The sequence below is a fragment of the Lontra canadensis genome, unplaced genomic scaffold, assembly GCF_010015895.1.
Source record: "Lontra canadensis isolate GAN:19392208 unplaced genomic scaffold, GSC_riverotter_1.0 scaffold5, whole genome shotgun sequence".
Taxonomy (NCBI): Eukaryota; Metazoa; Chordata; class Mammalia; order Carnivora; family Mustelidae; genus Lontra; species Lontra canadensis.
The window spans coordinates 4799772-4823413 of NW_022630999.1; the positions used below are offsets into that span (position 1 = coordinate 4799772).

Here is a 23642-nt window from a genome sequence, read left to right on the forward strand (position 1 = left end):
CAGTAACATTTAAACTTCAAGCACTTCTACCTTGAATTAGTAATTGAATTTTTAAAGTGCCTTTAATCCTTTTCACAGTATCAGATAATATGGAATCCCCCCCAACATTTTTATGAGAAATTTTAAACATATAGTAAAGAAGAATTATATAGTAAATGTCTTTGTACCTCTCATTTGCCATCTATAATTAATATTTTGCTATATTTGCTTTGTCACATGCCTAGCTATCCTTATATCCATCTATCTGTCCAATCATCCATCCATCCATCCTATTTTTTATGCATTTCAAAGGATGCTGCAAACATCAGTACAGCAGAGAATCTGTGTTTTACACCAGAGCCCAGGTAACTTCTCCGTTTTCAAAGCTTGTGTGCAACTGTGATCACATCTCACCCCGTTGTCACCTCTCATTTAGAAAACCAGGCTCATCTGACCCACATTTCAGGCTTGTTGTAACGAATAAATAAAATAATAATTGCAATGTTCCTACCATAAAGGGGTCTGAGCTCTGATAGATGGAGCTCACCTGCTGTGCTTACTAAACAGGAATTATTTTCTTTGGACTGAATGAAATGAGGCATCTGAGGTTGGCCTCAGTTGCATTCTGGAGGATTCATGAGCGCGATCTGTAACACCAAGGATGCTAACCCACGCTCAAGTTTCCTTCCTTCAACAGGAGTGAAGACCCCCTCACCCTGGGCCACTGGCACGAGCTGCACGTGTCTCGCACAGCAAAGAATGGGATCTTACAAGTGGATAAGCAGAAGGTGGTGGAAGCAATGGCAGAGGTAAGAAGGATATGCTTTAGTGGGAACTGGGGTAGTGTTTTCTTCCTCTCCTGGTGAGAAGAGCAGCAGCGTAGTGGGTAAGTACACGGACCCCAGTGCCAGGCTGCCTTGCTTAACACCCAAGCTCCCCACTGGACAGGTTTCTTCACTTTTCTATTCCTTGGCTGTGAATGGGGGAATGATATGGGAGGTCTCTTACAGTTGTTGCAAGGATTGAGTGAGCAACTACAAGTATGGCATTTACAAAATTGCTTGCCACCTCCACCCCTACCGCTGATCCCTGCCGTTGTTCGAGTCAGTGTCTGATAGTCAGGACACAGACTTGGAGGGCAGGCTTGCGGGGTGCGAGTCATACACCTGACCCTAGGCTCCTGGGTTCCAGATCTAGCTCCATTCCGTCAACTCACATGGGTCATTTGACCTCCAAGTTTGTGTTTTCTCATCTATAAAGTGGGGATAATGGTGATGATAATAGGGCCTAGTTCACAGAGTTGTGCAAATGAGAATAACTATACATGTAAAACACAGTGTTACTAACGCACAGTCAACACTATGCAGCTTGACTTGTTAATAGAGTGCTCTCATGACCTCAAGAACTAGAATTTCTACTTGTTTATAACTTTCATCCATGATTTTATTCCCAAGGCCATGTCCAAAGAAAATAACATTTTTAAGAAGAGATAAGAGAGGTTTATTTTAATGTATAACCTGCCAGGATTCTTTACACACAAAACATTTAGTCCCCCCAAAACAGTGGGGACTTTGGATTTTCTACTATTTTAATTCCCAACATTGTTGTTCTGAACATCACCAGATTTAAAGAAGCTATTAATGAATGTGAGTATTCTGATAAGAAAATGGATTGGTAGAAAAAAGAAAAGGTAGAAAAAAAAAAAAAGGTGAGGAAAGAGGTATTGGGTTGAAGAAGAAAAAAGGAAGGACACATATATGTCCAGAGGCCAGCGTTAGGGGTGGCAGTGGTGAGAGGTCCTGCCCAAACCAAGGACCTCCTCATGATTAGGAGAATCCCAAACTGGGTTCTGCTTTAAGAGGTGAGGACCCTTCAGACCCACAAAATGTTCTATATGTATTTTGGAAGGAAGGAAAGAAGGAGAAAGGGAAGGAAGGAAAACGGTGGAGGGGAAGGAGGGATGGATGGAGGGAAGGAGGGAGATGGATTGTAAAGGGAGAACAGGAATCACTTCTGATATGACCCAGAAAATTCTAACAGCTGAATTTAGTCCAAGATAGAAGTAGAAATTCACAGCTGTAGACTTGACTGTATGTTGACTTAATATAAATTCAAAAAAGCACTGTATCTCTGTAGGCCTTAATCACAAATATTTGTACAACAGGAACAAAAGTTCAGTATGGGTATATTTATAGATAGTAGGGTCAAGGCCTTTGGTTACAAATAAAGAGCTCTTCAGGACATGGTATTTACCATTGGTATTCTACAGCAAAGAGACAACACAAAGGTAGAAACCATACCTCACAGTTTCTGTTGCTACCATATCAGAGAGTGAGAATTAAACCAGTATGGTGGAACCTGTGCCTCCCTGTTGGCTTTTGAACCAGATAGGCCTGGAGCACAGCTCCCACCTGGAAAACGATGTAAACATGAGGGTAAAGTGTAGCTATTCTGCGTGCATGTGCAGTGGTTTTATCTTTTTTTTTTTTTTTTTTTTTTTTGAGGCAGCTCTGAAGCAGGTGTGGAAGTCCCCATGCTTGATCTCAATGAGCTGAGCCTTAATCACATCTTCCCCCCAGGGCTTTCTGTTCCCCAGTTGTCCATACCACATCCAAAGGCATGGCTGACCCTTTTGGTGATAGAGCAGTGGTATTAGGAATAGTGGTCCTAGAGCTTAGAGATGGCTGGCATTAGAGAACACTGCTGGGGGTCAACCCAGGATGTCGGCCCCTAAGTGTCCACACTAAAGCCAAACTGAGCCCTGGGTCGCTCAGCTGAGAAATACCAACCATCCAGGGTTGAGTCCATGCCCGACTTAAGGGCTCCAGAAACCCCAACCAGTGGCTTCACTCCGGTTTCCCATCCACCTCCAGCTAACCAGAAGTGGCAGATCTAGACACGAAGCCTCATTTTGGTGGGGTCTGTTTGCTTTTCTCTTGCGGTTTCCCATGGGTGGGGCAGCTGCAGCCCAGCCTCTTGTCGATGGGTTGGGGGTGGGGGCGAGGGTTTTACTGAGCAAGCGAAGGGAAGCAACTCTCACCCCATGAGGCTGGTCATGTTCCAACTCAAAGGTTCTTCAAAACAGCCTGTTTCTCTGAAATCCTTCTGACCCTGCAGCCTTCCTCCTCTCCTCTTATTATCTGACTTGAACTTTTGGGTAGCAGTTAAGACGCAACAGTGATGGGTGCCTGTGGATGTATGGTGACAGCTGCTGCCTGGGGCAGTGTTCTAGGCAGCCGCTAGAAGTCCGGAAAGCCCTCCCTTTGGCTTCTTTGATGAGCGCGGCCTCCTGCCAACCCTGGGCCAGTTAAGTAAGAACCCCGGAAGCTGCCGAAGGTTATTGACTGAAGGCGGTGCTGTCTGCATCCCAGTCAAGACCTCTCTGCCATTACCTGGCTGGACCCCGCCACTGTGAGCTCCCCCCGAGATGGTGCCCCTTCCTCTCTGCCCTCCCTGTCTCCCCTTCCCTACTCAGACCTGGCGCCACATCCATTCTTCTCCCTCCGGCCAGTGATCTGCCTAAAACACAGATAGGACTATTTTCTTCCACTGCTTTTTGGGTACAGAGCAAATTTCTATGCACGCAGTGTCTGATCCCTCCCTGCCTCTGTTCTATACCTACTGTTTCCCCGCAAGCCCTGACTTTGTCTGGTTTCTACAATTCTGACTCTTCCTCAACCACCCCCACCTCCCCAACTCTCTGGGTCCAGGCTAGGGTATGGGACACACACCTCCCCCCAGCAAGTACTTCCAGACTCACTGGAACTGTCCTCGCTGAGCTAGTCCCACCTGCCCGTGTAAGCCTCTGGAGGGCAGGAACTTCCTTGTTCCCTCTTGTCTGGCCAGCATTTAGTGCCTGGGACACAGAAATGCCCAATAATACTGATTAAATCAATGACTAGATGATGCTACTATCTATATTTCATTTCCCTGTAAGTCGGAGGCAACCTGACTTATGTTACCTAAAGAGGGCTCATCCCAGAGATCTCAGATTTCAATGTGTCTCCCTTTGTTGGAACATTTTAACTTTTTGCTTACAGCTCTTATCTGGAGGAATTTGGACACTAACTATGACACACAGTTTGTTGTCCAGCCCACGCCTGAGAGTTTAGGCTGGGAAGTAACCAGTAACAGGGAAAGCCTCTGGGGGTTGACATGGGAACTTTTCTCAGAATATGGAAAACAGAAGAATTTCTCTACCCTTTGTAGTTGATAAGGAATGCCTCCCACCCACCACCCCTGCCTTTTCTCTTGGCCTCCAGCGGTTCTGTCTTTACCCCTGCCGCACATAACAACAGCTGGTCACACAGGAATGCTGATGATGCATCCAACCGGGGGCAAAGTGCTAAGGAAGCAGATCTCAGCCTTCAAGAGAGGCTAGACTGTGCTCATGGCAATCACAAACGCCTCCAAAATATCAAAAGCTACAATAAGGGCTTATTTCTCACTTGCATATCCATCCGTGGTCAGGTGCAGCTTTTTGTAAAAAAAAAAAAAAAAAAGATTTTATTTATTTATTTGAGGTGGTGGGGAGGATGGGGGGCAGACAGAAAGAATCTCAAGCAGACTCACCACTGAGCACGGAGCCTGTGGCGGGACTTGATCTCACCACCCTGAGATCATAACCTGAGCCAAAACCAAGGGTCAGATGCTTAATCGGCTGAGACCCCCAGGCGTCCCTGGTCAGGTGCAGCTTGAATGGGGCACCCAGGCTGAGAGTCATCGTGAGCTACTCTCTGGCTTGGAAAGCTTCTGCGAAGACGTGATTCATTTCTCTGCAGCCCGAGTTTTATTGCCTGGAGCCAGCTCCCTGGCCCCATCAAGATCAGCAGGTTGGAGCTGGTCTTCCTGCAGGGAGAGGGGGTGCTTTTGGAGAAGCGCTGACTACGGGTGGGCAGTCGTGCAGCCCACCACACGCACCGTGACAGCTCTCGGCGGTAGACATTAGGGTTCCCATTTAATAGATGTCGAAACAGAGTCTCGGACAGGTTACTGCACTTACAGACGTTCCAACAGTGGGGGTAAGTGGCGATGCCGGCCAATGTGGAAGTCCAGCCAGCCTGCTGGGCTGCGTCCCCAGGGTGTCTGTACCCGTTGGTCGCCTTGACTACCTTTTCCGAAGCTATGTCGTGTTTCGTGTCTCCTCTGTTGGCAGGGAGGCTTCACGCAGATTAAGTGCAACACGGACATTTTTATCGGTGGAGTCCCGAATTACGATGATGTGAAGAAGAACTCGGGCATCCTGAAGCCATTTAGTGGAAGCATCCAGAAGGTACCGGCTTCACTTACGCATGTGTGTTGTGTGGCCTGGTCTGCAGATGATGGGATCGAGAACTGTGATTGCTGTAATCCAATGCCTCCAAAAAAGAAGCTTGGGGAAAGTTTTAAGGTTTTCTTTCTTAATGCTAGCCACAGAGCTTTCTGATAACGTCTGCTCCCAGGCCTCTGTCCAGCAGACATTCCATGAGCGCAGCTCAGTGAAGACGAATCCTTACAGCCAATCCACCAAAGGATCCAGGCAGTGCTGAGGGAGGGAGCAGGCGTCAGGTGGCTCCCGATGCTTCTACCAAAGGGAAGGAGGCCAAGGGGGTCTCCTAGACACAGGTCTCGGCTCTGTGCTTCTCTTTAGGGTTACTCTGCGGTCTGCTCAAGTCAAGAGCCAACCCCCAATCCCACCTCCATGCCCACTGCCACCCCTGTAAGTTAACAATTGTTCACCCATCACATAACCCAGCCCCTAAGAGCATAGATGAAGGAAGTCCTTCCATAGAAGGTTCAGCAAAAACAATCCTTCAGCTAGCTAAAGCTATAGGGCACTGACCCCACTCATATTTGTCTGTTATTCCTTCCCTTGGGGCTGCCCATGACCTCTCTGGTTATGATAACATGTTTTGTCTGTAACAGACATGCAGGCTGACTCATCAAACCAGATTTCCAGGACCATGAGACCCTGGGAGAAAAAGGATTTGAAGAAAAGCATATTCGATTCCTGGATGTTAGCTTTGTCCTGTTTTCCTTTGGCAACCAATGGTGGGCGGTGGGCCGCTGATCCTTTCTAGCCTTGGGATGAAGCATGGGGGAGGCCAGAATGAAAGAGGCCAGTGAAAGGAGGCCCTTTCATGATTTGCACTCAGAAAGGCCCCGCAGAGCTCTTTCTCCTCTTGTATCCCGGTGTGGGTTCCACAAAAGGGGTCCAGTCAAACTTGCTGACCCTGATGTGTTTCCCTGTGTGGCTGAACAATGATATCCGTGACACCTCAGCTCAGCCCATAGTCCCCCATCAGCACAGTTGGCTGTGTTTAATCATGTTTTTGAAATTCTCACTTAGCAAGCTGAGATGCTAAGGGGCCCCATGCCCTCTCCCCACCCTTGTCAGGCTTTCCCCCTCCCCCTCCACACAGCACACAGAACCCTTTCCTCCGCACCTCCTGGGCAGGACACCCTCCCCTCCCAGGGACTGAGTCACTGGCTCTGCCATGTCCCGCGGTGGACGGTAGCATCTTGGCTTGTCTCAAGTACATATGACTCAGTTTCACAGTCTTTCACTCGGAGCATGAAAAGGGGACAACTATAGAAGGATTCTGGCTGCTTTCTTGCAGCCTGTAAGATTCAAGACCAGGAAAAGAAGTGTTCTCCCAACTCTCCCGACACCCTCCAAGGTCCAGGCAAGCCTGTGGAACCACGCATTAGTGGCAGGAAGGACCATGGCTAACCTCTCAGGACGCCCTGCAGGGTGGAGGTCTTTCCGAGAGGTGCTCTGTCCGCAGGTTCCGCAAAGTGACTCGAAGATGCAGCCGAGGTTGGAAGTGCATGACCCTGAAGCACCCACAGCTCAAAACAAACACACTCTCCACAGCAAGGGCTGAAAAGCTTGGCTCCGTTTATTTGGGGCTGGAAAGCCCAGTAACCTCTCCCTGTCATCCCTCACTTGCACTAGAGCCCCCACTGCAGGGAAAAGGGTGTGAAGGCAAAGGAGCTCTCCCGTCGCAGTGAGTCTGCACGGCCGTGCTAAGAATGGCATCTGAGTTTCTTTCTTTTTTTTTTTTTAAATGGTGGGGAACAGGATGTGGAGAGGAAGGGAATTCAAGAGTGTCAGGCAGGGAGGGTAGAGGAGTGGGTGGGACAATCGGGAAGACCCAGTTGGTGGAGCTGTAGATTCCCCGGAGCCCATTAGGCAGAAGAACACAGCAGCACCGGGAGAAGCTTCTCGCAGCCCCACTGCCCCCGGGAGCCGTCCATTCCCCTTGGTTCCTGCCCCTGTGGTTCTTTCTCTTGTATTCTTTCCTACTTGGCTTCACAGCAGCACCTTTCAACCTCGGCTGCATCTTCGAGTCACTTGAAAAGCTTTTTTAAAAGTGACTGCTGACCGGCCCCCACCCTCAGACATGCTGAGGGGGAGCTGCGTGGCACCCGGCCATCGGTACTTTTCTTAAAGTTCCCCAGGCCATTCTAACAGGCAGCCAGGTTGAGGACCCTCATTTGTGGGGACCTCTTTACGACCTCCTGGAATCTTCCAGAGCCAGAGGATGCTTTCCTCTCTGCAGAGTCTCCCAAGGGCCACAGGTAATGACATCAGTTTCTGCATCGCTTTTACAAGGTGATAAAAACCAGAACTGGACGTTTTCTCTTTTATGAAAGCTCCCTCACCAGGCATCTCGCAGGTGAGGATGCCGAGGGAGGCTTCAGCCGACTGTGAAGATGTGTCCCCAGTGCCCGAACATCTTGACCTTTTGTCCCCTGCAGATCATCCTGAACGACCGCACCATCCACCTGAAGCACGACTTCACGTGGGGCGTGAACGTGGAGAACGCAGCCCACCCCTGCGTGGTGGGGCCCTGTGCACACGGGGGCAGCTGTCGGCCCAGGAAGGAGAGCTACGAGTGCGACTGCCCCCTGGGCTTCGAGGGGCTGCACTGCCAGAAAGGTAGGCATGGAGCGGGAAGGGGTGTCTCTGGAAGCACGGGGGCCACACTCTTCCAGGAGGGGCTGGGAACCCCAGGACAGCCAGGCACGTGGTTTTGAGCAGTGAGTTCAGGAATGTGATAGCTGGCATGTCCCATGGTTAATTATCCTATTAAAGAAGAATCATGTCAAAATACCTCTAACAGCGGGCCTCTTCCCTGAGAATGCCCTGATGGTCTGGGAACCAAAAGCTTAAATCCTAGTGTAGGGGGGGTTTCCAGGACCCTTGCCTCTGAGCCGTACCCAGAGTCTGTCCTGATAGGTGGGTGCCTGGGCTATAGAGGCTGGTAAGTATGTTGACCTCTACCTGTGAACGCTATAAGAAGAAATCTGAGAAATCTTGCCCAAGACAGAAAAAGGTAAATTCTGCTGAATTATAAATAACCTTCTGTGAAGTGCTATTTTTCATGCTCTTTCCTCTGTGCCTGGGTTTCCTCCTCAATAAAACAGGAATAATCATGCAATAATGTCTAACACAGAGGGTGGTAATGTAGGTTAAATGAGGCGATGCTTATTCCTGAGAAACATGTCTACTAAGCCCTCCACCAGTACTCACCATCATTGTTATTGGTGAGAAGAAGAAAATCCACTGCACGTGCTGGGAACTACTCAGCTTGCAGCCTGCCCTTGTCTGAAAGCTAGAGCAGGTCACAGGCCTCGAGTCCCTACTGGATGTGGCTTCCCACATCTGCCCCAGGGAGGCCACGGACCTTGTGTCTGGAAGAGGCCTACCAGCGTATGGTCATGTTGGGCCATTGGATCTTTTTGTTTCAAATATTAGTACGGCCTCACCTGTCTGGGAACTAATTAAAAAAAAAGGGGGGGGCATCAGGCCACAGGAAGTGAGGTGGTGAGCCTCAGTGAAGGGACGTATGCTCTCTCTTTTCCGTCTGTTTCCAGGTTCCTGAACTTTATCAGAATTCGGGCTTTGGGGAAGACAGTTACAGGCAGATGCTGCAGTGTCAATAGTAGAACTTGTTTTGCAGCGACCATGGGAAATAGGAATGCTAATTTGCTGGTTGGAAGCTTGCATCGTATTTTATTTCAGTGATTTTTGAAAACTGCATGGCAAATTATATGAAATACGTTTATGAACATAGCTCACCCTAGTGATGAACCCCCGAAGAAGACTAATGGATCCATTTCTGGAAAGATCCTGATTATAATTCTAACAAGCAAATTGTTGTTTGGCTAATGGCACGTACTTGTGGAGATTTAGTTCAAGAGCAGCCCATTCATTCGGAAAATTGAGTTTGGATTTTACACATTAGTGTTTGAGTTTCCTGGGTCTCCAGCTTTACCAGAAGCAATTCGGATTTGCTCCTGCCTTAAATACTCACCTTAATGGTCCATATATAAAGTCCAGGCTTAAATGAACGTCTCACTTTGAGAACTAGAGGAGGAAGGACAGGATAATTTGCGATCTTGTTAAGCCTCGTTTTCCGCTGCAGAGCAGTAGCCATAACAGATCTAAAGTGCTCACATTTATAGCTTCGTAACTGTGGGTTTGGGTTCAGTGAGAAGCAAGTATCACCAGCGTGAGGAGTCAAGCCCCAGGGAGGGCCTGGACAGCAGCCAGGGGACCTGGGGGGCATTAGGCCTCTTTTTCTGGAATATGCTAGGCTTGAGGCCAGAGTAAAACCCAGGCCAACTATCACCTCCCCTCGTGTTGTATCAGTGTTTCCTTATGCTTTGAAATAAAGATAGAGTTTCTGCCCCAATAGCAGCCATGGCTACTCCTAGGAAGGCTTATGCATGGCAGGGGGCTGGGAGGCCTATAGCAGTCATTTCTTCTGTTATATGGCTTGAAAGCATTAATGAGAGACTGGGTACAGGTTAGGGCTGTTAAGGACAATTTTTTCTGGACCCCTGCAGGCACGTGGTAGCATGCAGTTGTCACACAGACTGCTCTAATATTGGGGTGAGCATCTCGTCCTGAGTGAGGATTGGAAAGAGAAGGGAGAGAGATGGGCTGCTCTACTGTTCCCCAGAGATACAGAAGAACATTCTAAAAGTTTGGTTAGATTCTTGGTGGGAGAGACCAGGAATGCTCAGAAGCCATTCTTGGTCGTCAGGATGAATCCTGACAGGTAGACAGGAAACAGTCTTGTCTAATCCAGCGAGGTGGTCCCTAACTTCCTATATTTAAAAGTTTGGGCTTTTTTTTTCCCCCTCCCTGATAACCAGATCATGTTTCAAAAACAAGAACCTATTCTTAGTATTCCCTCTGGAAATTAAATCCTTTTACAACAACACATTGCGGAAGTAACCAGCACTAGGCCTCATTCAATCCATGCCACCTTCTCCTCCAGCAGTGTAGTGTTGGGGAATCCCTGGTGAGTCTGGTTTTCTCTACCCTGGTCAGGGAGTTTGTGGCACGCAAGCGATTTCCGCTAGGACACTCATTGGGAGCTTGGCACTTGTTCTCACCTCTTGGTGGCCCAGGAGGGCTGGAACCAGAAACTCGGGCAAATCCTGGAATGGTCTAGACACCCAGACCATCACAGGGATCTAGGGACCTCTCCCTCTGTCCCTGCAAGGCTGAGCTCAGACAGAAGTAGGCATCGAGTTCCCACTGAGTTCCTTACTGCTCCCGGGACGCTGTGGGCTCCCTGCAGTACCAGCAACTATGGAAGACTGAACTGTCCACCTCAACCTGGGGAACCCACCAGGCCAGGAGAAGTCAGTTGTTCTGACTCCCAACCTACTTCTAACTTCAGGTGCCTACAAAAATCATACGGCCTGACTTTGGTGGTCCCCTCTCCTTCCGTGTGGGGTGTCTCACTCTGAAGGTGCCTTCTGCCACCTCAAATCTAGGCACCCCCTTAGGACACCCCAATACTGAGACCCCCTTCTCCTCTCACAAGAGGGGTGTCACGAAGGCCTCCCTCCTCAGAAAAGGTATGCCCCGTCCTTACAGATCTCGTTTCTCCTTCTCTCTACTCTCATCCAAATTTACCCATCTTGCGTCGGGTCCCTCAGAGTTCTTGTATCTCAGTAGGTTACTAGTGAGTTAAAGCAGAATTTCACAAAGCTCATGTACAAAATTAGGTTCTAAGAAATATTAATGGCTGTTCTGAGCACACATGCGAAGACGGACAACATGCGTTCACAGACACAAAGTGGGAGCTGGGGTTCTGTGGGCACGTAAGCTTGGGTAATCCTGAGTAACCCCAGTTTCAACAACTCTCTCTTCTGGGGCACTTCTTGGCGCCTTGGCTGTGATTGGAGTGTCCAAGACAAGGTAGAGAATGCAGCTGTCTCCCCCGGGGCTTCTCGCAGCCAGTAGCACACAGGCCATTTGGGAAAGAATTCTGAGGCCTGGGCCTCCCTTCCCTGCATTGACCAAGTTTGCACTGGGGCGTGCAGGACTCGTCCGGCCGCTAGGTGGCGGTGTTTCCCTGCAGCGGGAGAGCCGCTCCGCATTCATGACTGACAGGGAACTGGGCTTGGGCGCAAGGTCCTCAGTGCTACAGGATGGGATCATGTCTGATCATTGCACATCTACCCCAGATGCAACATTTCGAACATTTTCTATTGTGTTTAGCCAATTCACAGCACACTGCGAGGTCTGATTTAGATGATTTTGCTTTTTCTGGTCCCAGTATATGAAAAAATAGTTCAGTACATGTAAGCCATAATTTAGGAAAAATCAGTCTATAAAAACACAAATTCGTACAGCATATTCCTTATGCAGGCTACAGGGACTGTTTTTTCCTTAGCTTGTTGTGTCATTCAACAATGGAGCAGTGTGATGGTGTTCAGCCTGGATGGTGGTCTTGAGAGAGTTGAAGGCTGGTCCTGGACAGAAAGGGGTTTGGTGGTTGTTACTCCAGCTACAGAGGCTGCATCGTGGAACCAAGAATCCTGGACCAAGTAGAACTGTCCAGCAAGGGAGGGTGCTGCCCGGTGGGTGAGGGAGCTGCCTCGGGCCCGGTGGCCATCCATCAGGATGTTGCTGGGTTGGGAAAGTTAGGTTACAGTCCCCCAGGTCCTTCCTTCTCTGGGGTCCTGTGACTGTAAGGAAGAGCCCGCACCCCGCCAACTCAGTTGGGAATCTCACGTCCCTCAAGTGGAAAATTGGCTTCGCATGGCTTGGAGGCTGCTGTTCATTGGGTACTTTTTCGTGTCAGCAGATGGCACAAACTTTTAGGTATAAATGTGAAAACGTGACAAAAACACTTTTCCACTAGTGCCTTTGCTGCAGAAGAAAAGATGGTGTTGAAAACATCGGGTTAGGATAAAATATCATCACGTTTACAATATTTAAATAAGCTACAGAGAGCCGGAAAGGGCTAGATGGTCACTTCCAGCTCTTGTGTTCTAGCCCAGAATTAATATTTATCCATAGATACTGCCTGCAGTGTGTAGATTTTCACCGTTTTCTATTCAGTCCGGTCATTCCTGGAGCATTCCCCTTGCCCTTTGTTAATCACAGAATGAGCAGGGCGGGGTGCGGGGAAGAGTTGGGGGGATATTTTTCCATCACCGAGAGAAAAGAGGCAGCTGGCTGGCTTCTCATTCCTCTTTCACATGTAGCTAGAGGCAAGAAAAGTAATAATCATCGACAAGGTAAGTAACTCTTTAGCAAAGAACTGTTTCTCCAGGTTTGGAATAAACGGGGAATTGTTAGTTCCAACTCAGGGAGCCGCAGCAGTGTCAGAGGAGGGACACATCCCTTCTTTGTCCACCCCCCACCCCCCCCCCACCATGAAGTGGAGGCTTAGGGAGGGGAGTTGGTGCTAATTGTGCTGAGAAAGATTCCAGCGGTTCCTGTGGGATTCATAGTCTCATTCCTCTAAGAGGACGAGCTGGGCCCTCTCAGGGCTTTATGAGGGAAACAAGGCCGGTTTCCAGTGATCCGCAGCCGAGGTATTTGGGATTTTACAGCTGTGGATTCTGACTTTCCCTGTTCTGTTCCATGCTGGCACCTGGCAGAGTGTGGAAACTACTGCCTCAATAGTAAGTACAATACGTCCCATGAGACGCCGTGAACGCGCCCTGGGCTCCTGCCAGGGGGGCTCTGGCCAGGCCGTGGGCTCCGTGCAGGCCAACCGCATGCGGAGGGTAACTTGGCTTAGTGGTGTGGGACTCGGTGGCTCCAGTGGGGAGGTGGGACTCCTCCCTCTAAATCCAGCAGGCCCGAGATAGCACTCCTCTCCCAGCGGGACCTCGGGGAGAGCCTGAACCCCAGAGCTGGGCGCCTGGCAGGCAGCTGACCCCTTGGAGGCTCTCTGTGTGCCCAGCTGACATGTGACAAGCACATCCTGCCCATTTTAAGGAGTCCAGGGGAATGATGGCTCTTGGCCACGGGCCCACGCCCATGGCCAATAAGGGCAGGCCCAGACCCTGCCTGTGCCTCTTACCCTGGGGGTGAGCCAAACCCAGCGGGGGAGCCTTGGCTATGTTTAGCTCTGGGAATGACTCCTCTGACAGCTTGGCTAGCCTCTCCTTTTACCTCCTGGGCACTCGTATCCTGAACTTAGGGGCCCGCATCCCACCAACAGGCCCCCTTGTCCCTCTTCCTCTCTTGCCTTCTCATTTCGACTTCTACTCCTCTGGGTCCTTCCCTCGCTGCCTGGCTTCCGCCCCACTCTTTCCCCCACCTGAAGGCTGCCCGGGCACTCGGCTCTCCTTTCCCTCCTTGGCAGCTTCTTTTCTCCTTCCCCCCCTCTCCTTCTTTCCGTTCATTTTCCTCCTCAGCCCGTATTTTGCATCCCCGCTGTTTTTACCTGTCTCTGTTTCCCTTCCTTTTCTTCCCTTCTTCCTCATACCTGCTTTAACCAGAAGGGAGAGAGGCTGGCGTTGTGGCCAGAATTTGGAGTTACAGTAGCCCCCCCTTATCTGCGGGGGGCACCTGCCAAGACCGCCAGCAGATGCCTGAAACCACAGACAGTACAGACTCTCATATACTCTATGTTTCTTCCCAGCCGTGCTCACCTACGATGAAGTGTAGCATCTAAATTGGGCACAGTAAGAAGAGCAACGACAATAACTGATGATAAAACAGAACCCTTCCGACCACACACATAATCAGAGCTATGTGACCGTGGTCTGTCTCTCTCGGATACTTTATGGGACCGTGCCCACCCTTCCGGTGATGCTGAGAGGGGAAATGGCCATTCGGTGGGATGAAGTAAGGGCAGTGACACAGGCACGGTGACCCAACATTAGGCTCCTGCTGGCTTTCTGACAGAAGGAGCATCTGCTAGAACATGGCCAACCGCAGGTGACTGAAAGCATGGCCAGCGAGCCCGCCAATAAGCGGGGCTGCCGTCCTAGATCGAGCCTGCCTTGGTTCCAGTAGGCACCCCCTGGGCCGGCAGCCCCCTGTCCGGAGCTGCGAAGTGTCCGAGAACACGAAAGCAATTTCTTGAGCATCACCTCTGAAATGATTCGACTTTCACTTTTCTTCCTTTGCTTTTCTTGTTCCCTCCCTCTCCCTCCTCCTTCCTTCCTTCTTTCCTTTTTAAAAAAAATTTTTTTTTTTAAACATTGTGGAAACCTGCCCGGGTGACCTGCCAACAGAGGAATTTATCCTTGGGGCTCAAGGTCATTGGGTTTGGGGGTTCACTGTTGCCTTTCTCTCTCTCCTTTCTCTCTGTCTCTCCCTTTCTCTTTTCATGATTAGAAGTTAAGTGTAAACTTTCCTGCAGTTCATAGTATCAAATAATTTTACGTTTTCTCTCCTGGGCGTGGAGTCAGCTCGGCGTCTCCTTTGCATCAAGCACGCGTTTTAGTGAAACTCTAACTGCTCTCATAAGCTGGCTTCTTCTCTCTCATTTTGCACATCTCTTCAAAAATGCGATTCATTTCATCTTAATTTCCTTCAACGGTCATTTCTCTGTCTTTCTGAAGGGAGAAAGATATAGCCATGTGGGAAAGGGTGATTCCTTAGGAAAACAAAGGCATGAGACATTAGGAAGAAGCAAATACACTGCTAAGATACTGGGAAGTCCGAGGTGGGCTGAGGGCCAGAATTAAGAAGAGCCCACCTGCTCTATGGTCTTATGCTCTCTTTGCTGTGTGACCTTGGGCAAATCCTTGATGACCCCCGTGCATTGTCTTCCACTTCTGTGACATGGGAATAACCAGCCGTCCTCCATACTCTCTGCTACTTCATGAGACTATGATGAAGAGGCTGTAAAACATGACACTGGAAGGTGATTTGTATTTAAAAAAACAAAAAACAAAAACAACTGAGCCAAAAACCTTAATCCTGTCTACTTCACCAGTCTCTTGAAGTCATGGCTGAAGGAGTAGGAGTCGTAGAGCAGACTGGCTTCAGATAATGAAATCCTGGTGGGCTTTGTTTGGGGATTGTTTTCTCTGCCTCCCTTGGAGAATATCTAGAGTTATCCCCAGCTGTTCCCCACATGGCCCAAGACCTACTCTTTGGCTTCCAAGAATAATTGGAATAAAGTTCAAGTTTCAGCATACTGCAAGGACTTCTCAGTAGTGCTGAGGCCAATAACAGTGACTGCCAGCCCCAGGGAGGTGACCACAGGGAGACACCAACCCCAAGCCTTGACAGGCAGCTCCGAACCTGGCCAAGTACATGTGCAGCCAAGAGGAAGGGGCTGACAAGTTGTTAAATGTCCCATTTCCAGGAGCTGGCATCCTCTGTATTTTCCTGCCCTGTGATTGAGGGCTGGGGTCAAGAGATCCGAATACCATGTAACCTCCATTTTCTTTTCTGTCTCAGCCATCACAGAAGCCATTGAGATCCCGCAGTTCATCGGGCGCAGTTACCTGATCTACGACAACCCAGATATCCTCAAGAGGTAATAAGTTACAGTGGGCACCTTCCTTATCTCTGCGGGGGCCCATTTCTCAAAGTCTTTCCCAGGACTTTTCCTTATCTTACTTGCCAGAAGATAATTCTCCAAGAAGGCCATTGAGCCATGGCCTCAGGGGAGGGGAGAAAAACTCAAAATAGACATAGAAACTAGAACAAAACAAACACAAAAACAAACTCTACTTGAAAAGTGCTGCCTTTCAGACAACCCTGTTACCAACAGCCCAAACCCTTTCTGGTCAGAGGGCCTGGAGGTAGGAGACTGCCCAGCTCCAGGATTTCCAGCAGCAGGGCACTGACAAGCATCGAGAACTTGACACGCGCCAAGTTGGGGTTCTGAGTGTGATTCCCCAGGTGGGACAGTTAGCTGGGCGCTGTCCTCTGGCCACAGTGTGCAGTCCTGCCTGGAGCCAGCAGCGGAAGTGCTCCCATGGTCCTGCCGTCACAGTCTTCGAGTCCACATGCTACCTTGTGTCTTCCGCCGCAGAGCTCCACGGTCCCCTTCAGGCTCTGGCCAGTTCAATGAGGGGCTTCTCTGCTCTCCTCATGGGGCTACAAGAACCTGATCTGAGGAGATGACCAGGTGCTAGCCAGGCTTTTCATGCCTGGTGGCGGAAGCTCCGGCCCTGCCCTGGAGTCCAAGCCCCTGGTTTGGAACCACGTGCGGACAAGACAAGAAAAAGGCTGGCCCTACCCAGGCAGAGTCCTCACCCTAGCCAAGCTCATCTGTGGTGCTTCCAATGGGCCCTTCTCTCTTTCTTTGTCCTCCTCTAGTTCCTTATAGTTTATAGGGTGCCTTCCCCCACTCTGCCACCAGCACCATCATTCTAGAATTTTCCTTCCTCTTTAGGTTGACTGCATATTAGCAGACTAAGGCAAAGCTTTAAGCAAAAGGCATCCAGTACTTAAGGTAGATGAGTTTGGGGGCCTTTCAAGGGAGAAAGTGGTTGAGATACCAGGGCGCTGGATGCACCTGGTAACTGAACACACACCAGACGGACACTGCTTCATTTCTTTAATCGCATGTTGTGTTCATCTAGGTTGTCTTGGCGTGGGGCCCAGAGAGAGCCTCTTCCTTTTTCAGCCCTTTCTCCCCAAAGATACAAGGGCATCAGTCCCCAGAAAAAAGGCCTTGTGAAAGGGGCACAAGTCTTCAGCCCCCTGGGGCTTAGTACAAGGCACCAGGTGGTTTGGGGGAATAGAAGAGTGGAGTGAGAGTAGGGGGTGCAGGGCCCCAAACCAAAACAATTGTGTACACGTGCGTGTGAGCACATCCATGTGCATGTGCATGATGCTGCAAGTAAAAGTCAGGATCAGGGTCTGTTTCCATCGGATGCCTTTGGCTGCAAGTAACAGAAAACTCAACTCCGATGTCTTCAACCTGAAGGGCATTCATCAGATCGCGTAACAAGCAGTCCCGACTTAGACTGGTTCCTGGACTGATTAATTCAGAGATTCAACTCTATCATCAAAGATCTACGTCTCTTCCATTTTTCCTCCTTGTTATCGTCAGGATCGTCTCCAGGGGCCTCCCTCTGTGCTTACGACAGCTGTCCATAAGACCCTCATGGAATGGCTATACAGCAGGACAATGTCCAGTGGAAGTAAACATTTTTTTTCATGCAACTCTTTTTTAAAGAAAAAGAATTTTCCTAGACTCCTTCGGATAAATTTCCTCTATCTCAGTGGACAGTATTGGTCATGTGCCCACCGCTAAACCAATCCCTGCAAGAGAAATGGAACCATTATGATTGGCTTCCTCTGGTCAGTGTATCCAAAGCAAGTGAGGGAAGGAAGGAGCCCAGAGTAAAAGATGGGAAAAAGGAGGTCTGTAGGGAGTAGGGCCAGGGCTGGATTCTCTGCACTGGGCCTGGTGGCAAAGTCACCATTATGGACCCTGCTTCTCCCTGCTTCACTGGGAGGCCGTGCATAGGGAAGGCAAAGTTGATCTCTTCCTGTCTAGGTCAGTCTCTGGGAAGCCAAGGCAAGTGTCTCCCCCACTGTTCGCTGTAGAGAGTCCCCACGTTATGGTGGTTCGACTTCAGCTTCACAACGGTGCCGAAGGAATGTACATTCCACCGAAAGCATACTTTGAATTTTGAATTAGGATCTTCTCCCAGGCTAGTGATGTGTGATAGGATTCTCTCTCACAGAGCTGAGCGGTGGCAGTGGCCAGCCAGGTAACCACACCATCATGAACGTGAGCAACCCATGTGCTTCTAACCGCTCTGATCCCATCCAGCTGTTCCAGTATTCACTTTCCGTGTGGTATTCAGTAAGTTACCTGAGGTGGTCAGCACTTTACTAGAAAACAGGCTTTGTTTTAGTTGATTCTGCTCTAGGGTAGGCTAATGGAAGTGTTCTGAGACATTTAAGGTAGCTGGGCTAAGCTACGATGTTCGGTAGGTGAGGAGTATTAAAAGCACTTGGACCTAGGATATTTATAATTTATGATGGGTCTATCCAAGTGTAACTCCACAGTAAGATGAGGAGGGTCTGTACTGAACACACTGTGTAGCTCTTGAGTGGGTAGGTGAGTCAGAGAGGGATGGTGCGAGGGATAGGGAAACAGAAAAGGAGACTTTCCCAGTAGTTCCATGTTAGGTGTAATACTGAATTATTTTTACTCTTAGCTCACCTTTTATTTAAAGATCTCACACTTGCCCTACTCCTTACATCAGATGAAACCCTGGTCCCCTTAGTGAGACTAGATTTCTGAACTAGTCTTTTTCCAGGAATTGATAAGAACCCATAAGCCTGTGATCCTACCCCCAGCCATGCCTGTAGGGCCAGGAGCTGACCCGTCTGAGCCCCGTTCCATTCCTCTCAGCTTCCTGTTCCTTTCCACCCTGCCTCCGCCCTAGCAGCTCTCAAAACCGTTATCCTATCGAGCCACATTCCTTGTCTGACACTCTTCCCCCTGTCCAGTCACTCCCTCAAAGACAGTCTCTTCCAGAGCGGGCAATCCATAGCCATGATCAGGCCCAGAGAGCTGCCAACTTGAACCTCTTGGCAATTAAGAAACTCACTTTCTGTTGAGGAATGGGGAGCAGTATTCCAAGGCCCCTTGAGGGGGGGACAGGAAAGAGGGAATATTGAAGTGTGAATTGGAGGTATAGCCTCGATGCCAGCTTTGGCCAGAGTCTAGCTAATCTGTAACTCATAAAATGGCTTCTCGTGGAGTTTCACCACAGGGACAGAAGACACTGCTGCAGAATGACTGTCCAGAATTGGAGGCCCATCGTGTGGCCTGTGGTGGTGATGCCATTTGTCATTTCCTGGTAGTATGTGTCAGAAATGCCAGATTACCCTTACACCTGGCTCCCTGGGGCTAACAGACAAAACTGGGCCTGTTCAGAATGGCTGTTGGTGGAGACGGGTTGAACTGTTGCAATTATTTGTGCATTTTCCCCAGGGTATCCGGATCAAGATCAAATGCGTTCATGAGGTTTAAGACAACTGCCAAGGATGGTCTGTTGTTGTGGAGGGGAGACAGCCCCATGAGACCCAACAGTGACTTCATTTCTTTGGGCCTTCGAGATGGAGCCCTGGTGTTCAGGTAACCTAACCCCTCAGGACTGGTCATGCCAAACAGAGTGATGCCAAAGTAAGCCAGCACCCTGTATGCCAAAATGGACCTGAAGGTCCAAGCTTCTGCGAGGCTTTTGGAGTTTCTTTCCAGCATCCACCTTCTAGAGCATCAGTTGGCAATTTTTAGCCCGAGGGCCAAATCCAGCCCGTCACCCGTTTTTGTAAATGGAGTTTTGTTGGAATTCTGCCATACTCATTCACTTATATATTATCTGATTACTTTCATGCTACAGGGGCACACTTGAGTAGTTTCAGTAGGGATTCCAGGGCAAAGCCTAAAACACGTATCATGTGGCTCTTTACACAACATTTTTGGACCCCTGTTCTAGGCCATATGCTCCCCACTTGCAAATTAGGAGGTAGTAGGAAGAGGGTTTTGATAGCGCTGAGCCCGGGTGTGAGTGCTCTGCTCAAAGTGGCTCAGACAGATGTGACCAGCTAAGGTCGAGAGACCTGCCTGTAAATTCTGACTCTGGTCCCTATTAGCTGTGCAGCCTCGGGAAGGAGACCGCCTGCCTTCCGGTCTCCCCTGCAAAGCCAGACCACCTGTCCGTGGACCAACCCCACATTTGGATTTTTTGTGACTGCTTCGGGAGTGATCCTGATAAGGCAGTCCCAGAAGTTCTTACCTCTTTTGAGTGACGTGAGACTGTTCTCAAATTTGTCAAATGGATTGTTCTGAGAAGCAGCTAAAAGATTACTTAGACCACTTCTTCCCACCACGGCAGGTGGGAGCCAGGTTTCCCCAGAGCAGGCGCTGGCTTGTGTGATATGAGAAAGTTTCTTTAGAGACTGTGATTGTACATCCTCATTTGAGGTTAGAAATAACTTGTCTAGACCCATGATTCCCAAAACGTGGTCTCTGGACCAGCAGCATTAGTGACCCCCAGAAACTTGTAACAACTCTGGGGGTGGGGCCCAGCCATCTGTTTTAACTGTTTCCCCTAGTGATTCTGTCCACTAAGGTTTGAAACCCCTGCCTGGTTTCTAGATCATCTATCTGCTCTCTATGGGGATAGGAATTTCTCTGGCTTTTCCTTCTTTAATTCCCTCTCTGGTGACCAGCACAAATTCACTAAATGATATGGGATCAGTTGGAATCAAAACAAAGATGACTGACTTGAGGGGGAGATGAAGATTTAATTCTGGGGCTGCTGTAGATCATGCACAGGGATTACTGACAGCCTGAGTAGAATAATGTAAGTCTTTTCCGTTTGAATAAAAGGCATTTTGACAGGAAATGTCATTTGTGAACATCACGTTTGCCCCTAAACAGCAGAGCGGGCTGGGGGTTGTGATCCTGTGATGGTCGGGGACTTGTGAGAGAGCATGTGGTTGAAGGCTCCGGGCTGGCCGGTGGGAGCACTCTCCCCGTCGCGGCTCCTTTCCCCCCTTGGCCCTGAGGTCAAACACAGAGCTCTTCACACCCCAGTTTCAGGCTGGCTGCCGTGAAGCCATTTTCTTGTGGTTTTCCTGTGGTTAACCTCACCAAGGCCTCAAGTACTTGATTGTGCCCAGAAAGGGGAACTGAAATAGTAGCTCAGTCGTGGGTGGGAGGCCCAGCTTCCCCGCTCTTAAACCACCAACTTCGGACAGGGGAACTGCACTCAGGCCCACCCCGCACCTCCCACCAGCTCTGGGCTCTCGCAGCTGGCCAGCCCCCACTTCCCACACCCCCGGGACACCCTCTGATAGCCCCCCTGCATCTCAGACATTTTTCTTCTGTTACCAGTTCTCCCTCAGGATTCTGCAAATGGGCCTGGTGTGTTTCTTTTAACCTGGAGTGGTGGCTGTGTTCCGTGTGGAGGATGCTGGCTTCCCCCCAACCCAGGCAGTCGTCTGGGCCCACCCGTCCCTGGGCCTGGAGCTGCAGTGTTGCTGCCTCTGCTACCTTCCTTCCTCTGAGCAGGCATTTTTCACATCCATTCACCCAGTGTGGATGTAGGAAGTGTTGTGGGAGGCTGGGCATGGAAAGGAATTAGAGTGCCAGCCAGTGGTTTGAAAATGTCAGTGTACAGAGAGTCAGCCGGGAGGGGGAGGGGCATGGCTGGTCTCAGAGGTGGATTCCAGGGACCACCCCAGAGATTCTGATGGCCCAGGGCCTCGGGGGTATCAGAATCCGATTGGAAACGATCAGGAGCCGCACCCTAAGAAGCGGGGTCTGAAATGGTCAACCGCCTGGGCTTGGAATCAGACATGAGCCATTCCCATGGCCTCGTGACCTTGGGCAAGTTACCCTGCCTCCCTGTAAAAGCCCAAAGCAAACAGTCATGAGGACTGAATGGGTTAATTAATGGGCAGGGCTTAGTGCAGGGTCTGGCCTATCTCGATGTCAGTGGTGCTGATTATTAAAATTGTAATCTTGGAGCAAATGTTTTCTGAGTTTCTGTGTATAAAATTTAGTAGCAGAAAAGGAATCAAGGTGTTCAGCCAAGAGTATGGTTTTGGGTGGTTTTTGCTTCATTAGGTTTTATGATTGTGTGGGGGGCATAGGGACCAATGAAGAGGTTTGTTAATACTGTCTGCTGGACCAGCTTTCCCGCTATTTCCATGTGACCTTGATAACATTTTCATGCAACAGGGAAAAGGAAGAGATCTGACGTTAGCAAAATGCCCAGTGCTGCAGTTCAAAGTGGGTGCGGCTAAGGGGGTGGGAGCGGTCACCACATGGAGGCAGCCACATGGTTTCCGAAAGTCTGCACCTGGTGGCTCTCCCTGGCCCCCACCTCGATGCTCAGCCCCATAGTTTCCCGGCACTGCGAGCTGAGCAGGCAAATTTGGATCAGAATAACCAAGTCCTGCTAACCACATTCACAAGGCGTTGATAGAGAAGCCGACATGCACTCATCCATGCGTTCATTCATTCATTTGTATGTTTCTTCCTTTTCTTTTTAAACTGAGGTATAACTTCCATGAAGTGCACAAATGTTAGGTGTACAGCTTGATAACTTTGGAAAATTTTTAAACATTCAGACACCTGTGAAACCACCACCCAGAACAAGATAGAGAACATTTCCCACACTCCAGCAGGTTCCCCCATGCCATCTCCCAAAGCAGGTAACCACTATTCTTGGTCTTTCAATATTGTAAAAAACAAAACAAAGATTCTGCAGGGTGACAGGGTGTCTGGGGAAGCAGAAGGCTGGTTGGAGGGTCCAACAGCGTGCCGTGGTGTTGGAGAGTCAGGCCATTGAGAGGCCCTCTGAGCTGCCCCCACACACACACTGGGGGCTGGGGTCCTGGCTGCTACGTTCAGTGTTGACTCCGTTGAGCACGTTCTGGCTCTTTGCTTGAACAGGAGCAAGGTTGGAGAACAGAAGAATGCCCGTCTTTTGTCCAAACAGCTGAAAGGTTTGCATTCACTGGATTACAATCACGTTCCAGTCTAGTGTCCCTGAGATTATCCCCAAGTCACCTTGATTCTGAGATCTGGGTGTTCATGACCTTTGTCGTTACATATTTACAGCCTGTTGGTTCACTCTCACACATGACTACTCTTCCAGGAGAGGCTTGATGAGTTTAACTCTTGGTGGCAACTTTCTCCCTACTACTGGTTCCTCCAGACATATTGTCAATCTTGAATATGAGCTGCATTAAGGACTGTGTTTTGGGGGTGGTGGGGTTACTTGTTTGGCTCTTACTGTGTGCCAGGCTCTTTTATGTAATATTCCCTACAGTCCTCTAGGGAAGGTGTTATTACCCCCGTTTCACAGATGAGGAAACAGTCTCAGAGTGATCGGCAAACAGCCAAGGTCACAGAGCAGGTCCTTGTCAAGACCTGGAATCAAGGCAGGCTCGTCCAATCCGAGTGCCCACACTCTTTCTGTTACCTTGTGCTGCCTTTCATTAATTAAAGCCACCCCTGATGATTCAGCTCAGTGTCTGCCAACTGGCTCTCCGCCTTGCTTCATCCTCATTCATTTCTTCAAAGAGTTATTTGGCTACTAAATAATGAAACCTGAAAATCCCACCTCCACACTGACTTTTTTTTTTTTTTTAAGATTTTATTTATTTATTTATTTGACAGAGAGAGATTACAAGCAGGCAGAGAGGCAGGCAGAGACACAGAGAGGGGGAAGCAGGCTCCCCGCTGAGCAGAGAGCCTGATGAGGGTCTCGATCCCAGGACCCTGGGATCATGACCTGAGCTGAAGGTAGAGGCTTTAACCCACTGAGCCACCCGGCGCCACATCCACACTGCCTCTTACAAGGAGACACTGGACGTGGGAAAATTCATTAGGAAGCTGTAAAGTTTTCGGGATCAGAGTGACAGCTGTGTCTCCTAGCTTGCCAGGTCACCCAAATTGCGTGCT

General features: G+C 49.5%; 1 protein-coding gene across 3 annotated transcripts in view; it reads left to right on the plus strand.

Annotated features, from left to right (window-relative positions):
* EGFLAM (EGF like, fibronectin type III and laminin G domains) overlaps positions 1-23642 on the plus strand; it is a 178282-nt gene that overhangs the window by 147810 nt on the left and 6830 nt on the right. The window contains exons 16-20 of one of the 3 annotated variants that reach the window (XM_032851352.1): positions 677-788; positions 5135-5251; positions 7723-7903; positions 15647-15725; positions 19155-19298. In XM_032851352.1, coding sequence (XP_032707243.1) covers positions 677-788; positions 5135-5251; positions 7723-7903; positions 15647-15725; positions 19155-19298 — 633 coding nt within the window. Of the gene's footprint in view, positions 1-676; positions 789-5134; positions 5252-7722; positions 7904-12612; positions 12814-12833; positions 12904-15646; positions 15726-19154; positions 19299-23642 lie in introns of those variants that run through there. The other 2 variants (XM_032851353.1, XM_032851354.1) reach the window with 2 other exon arrangements.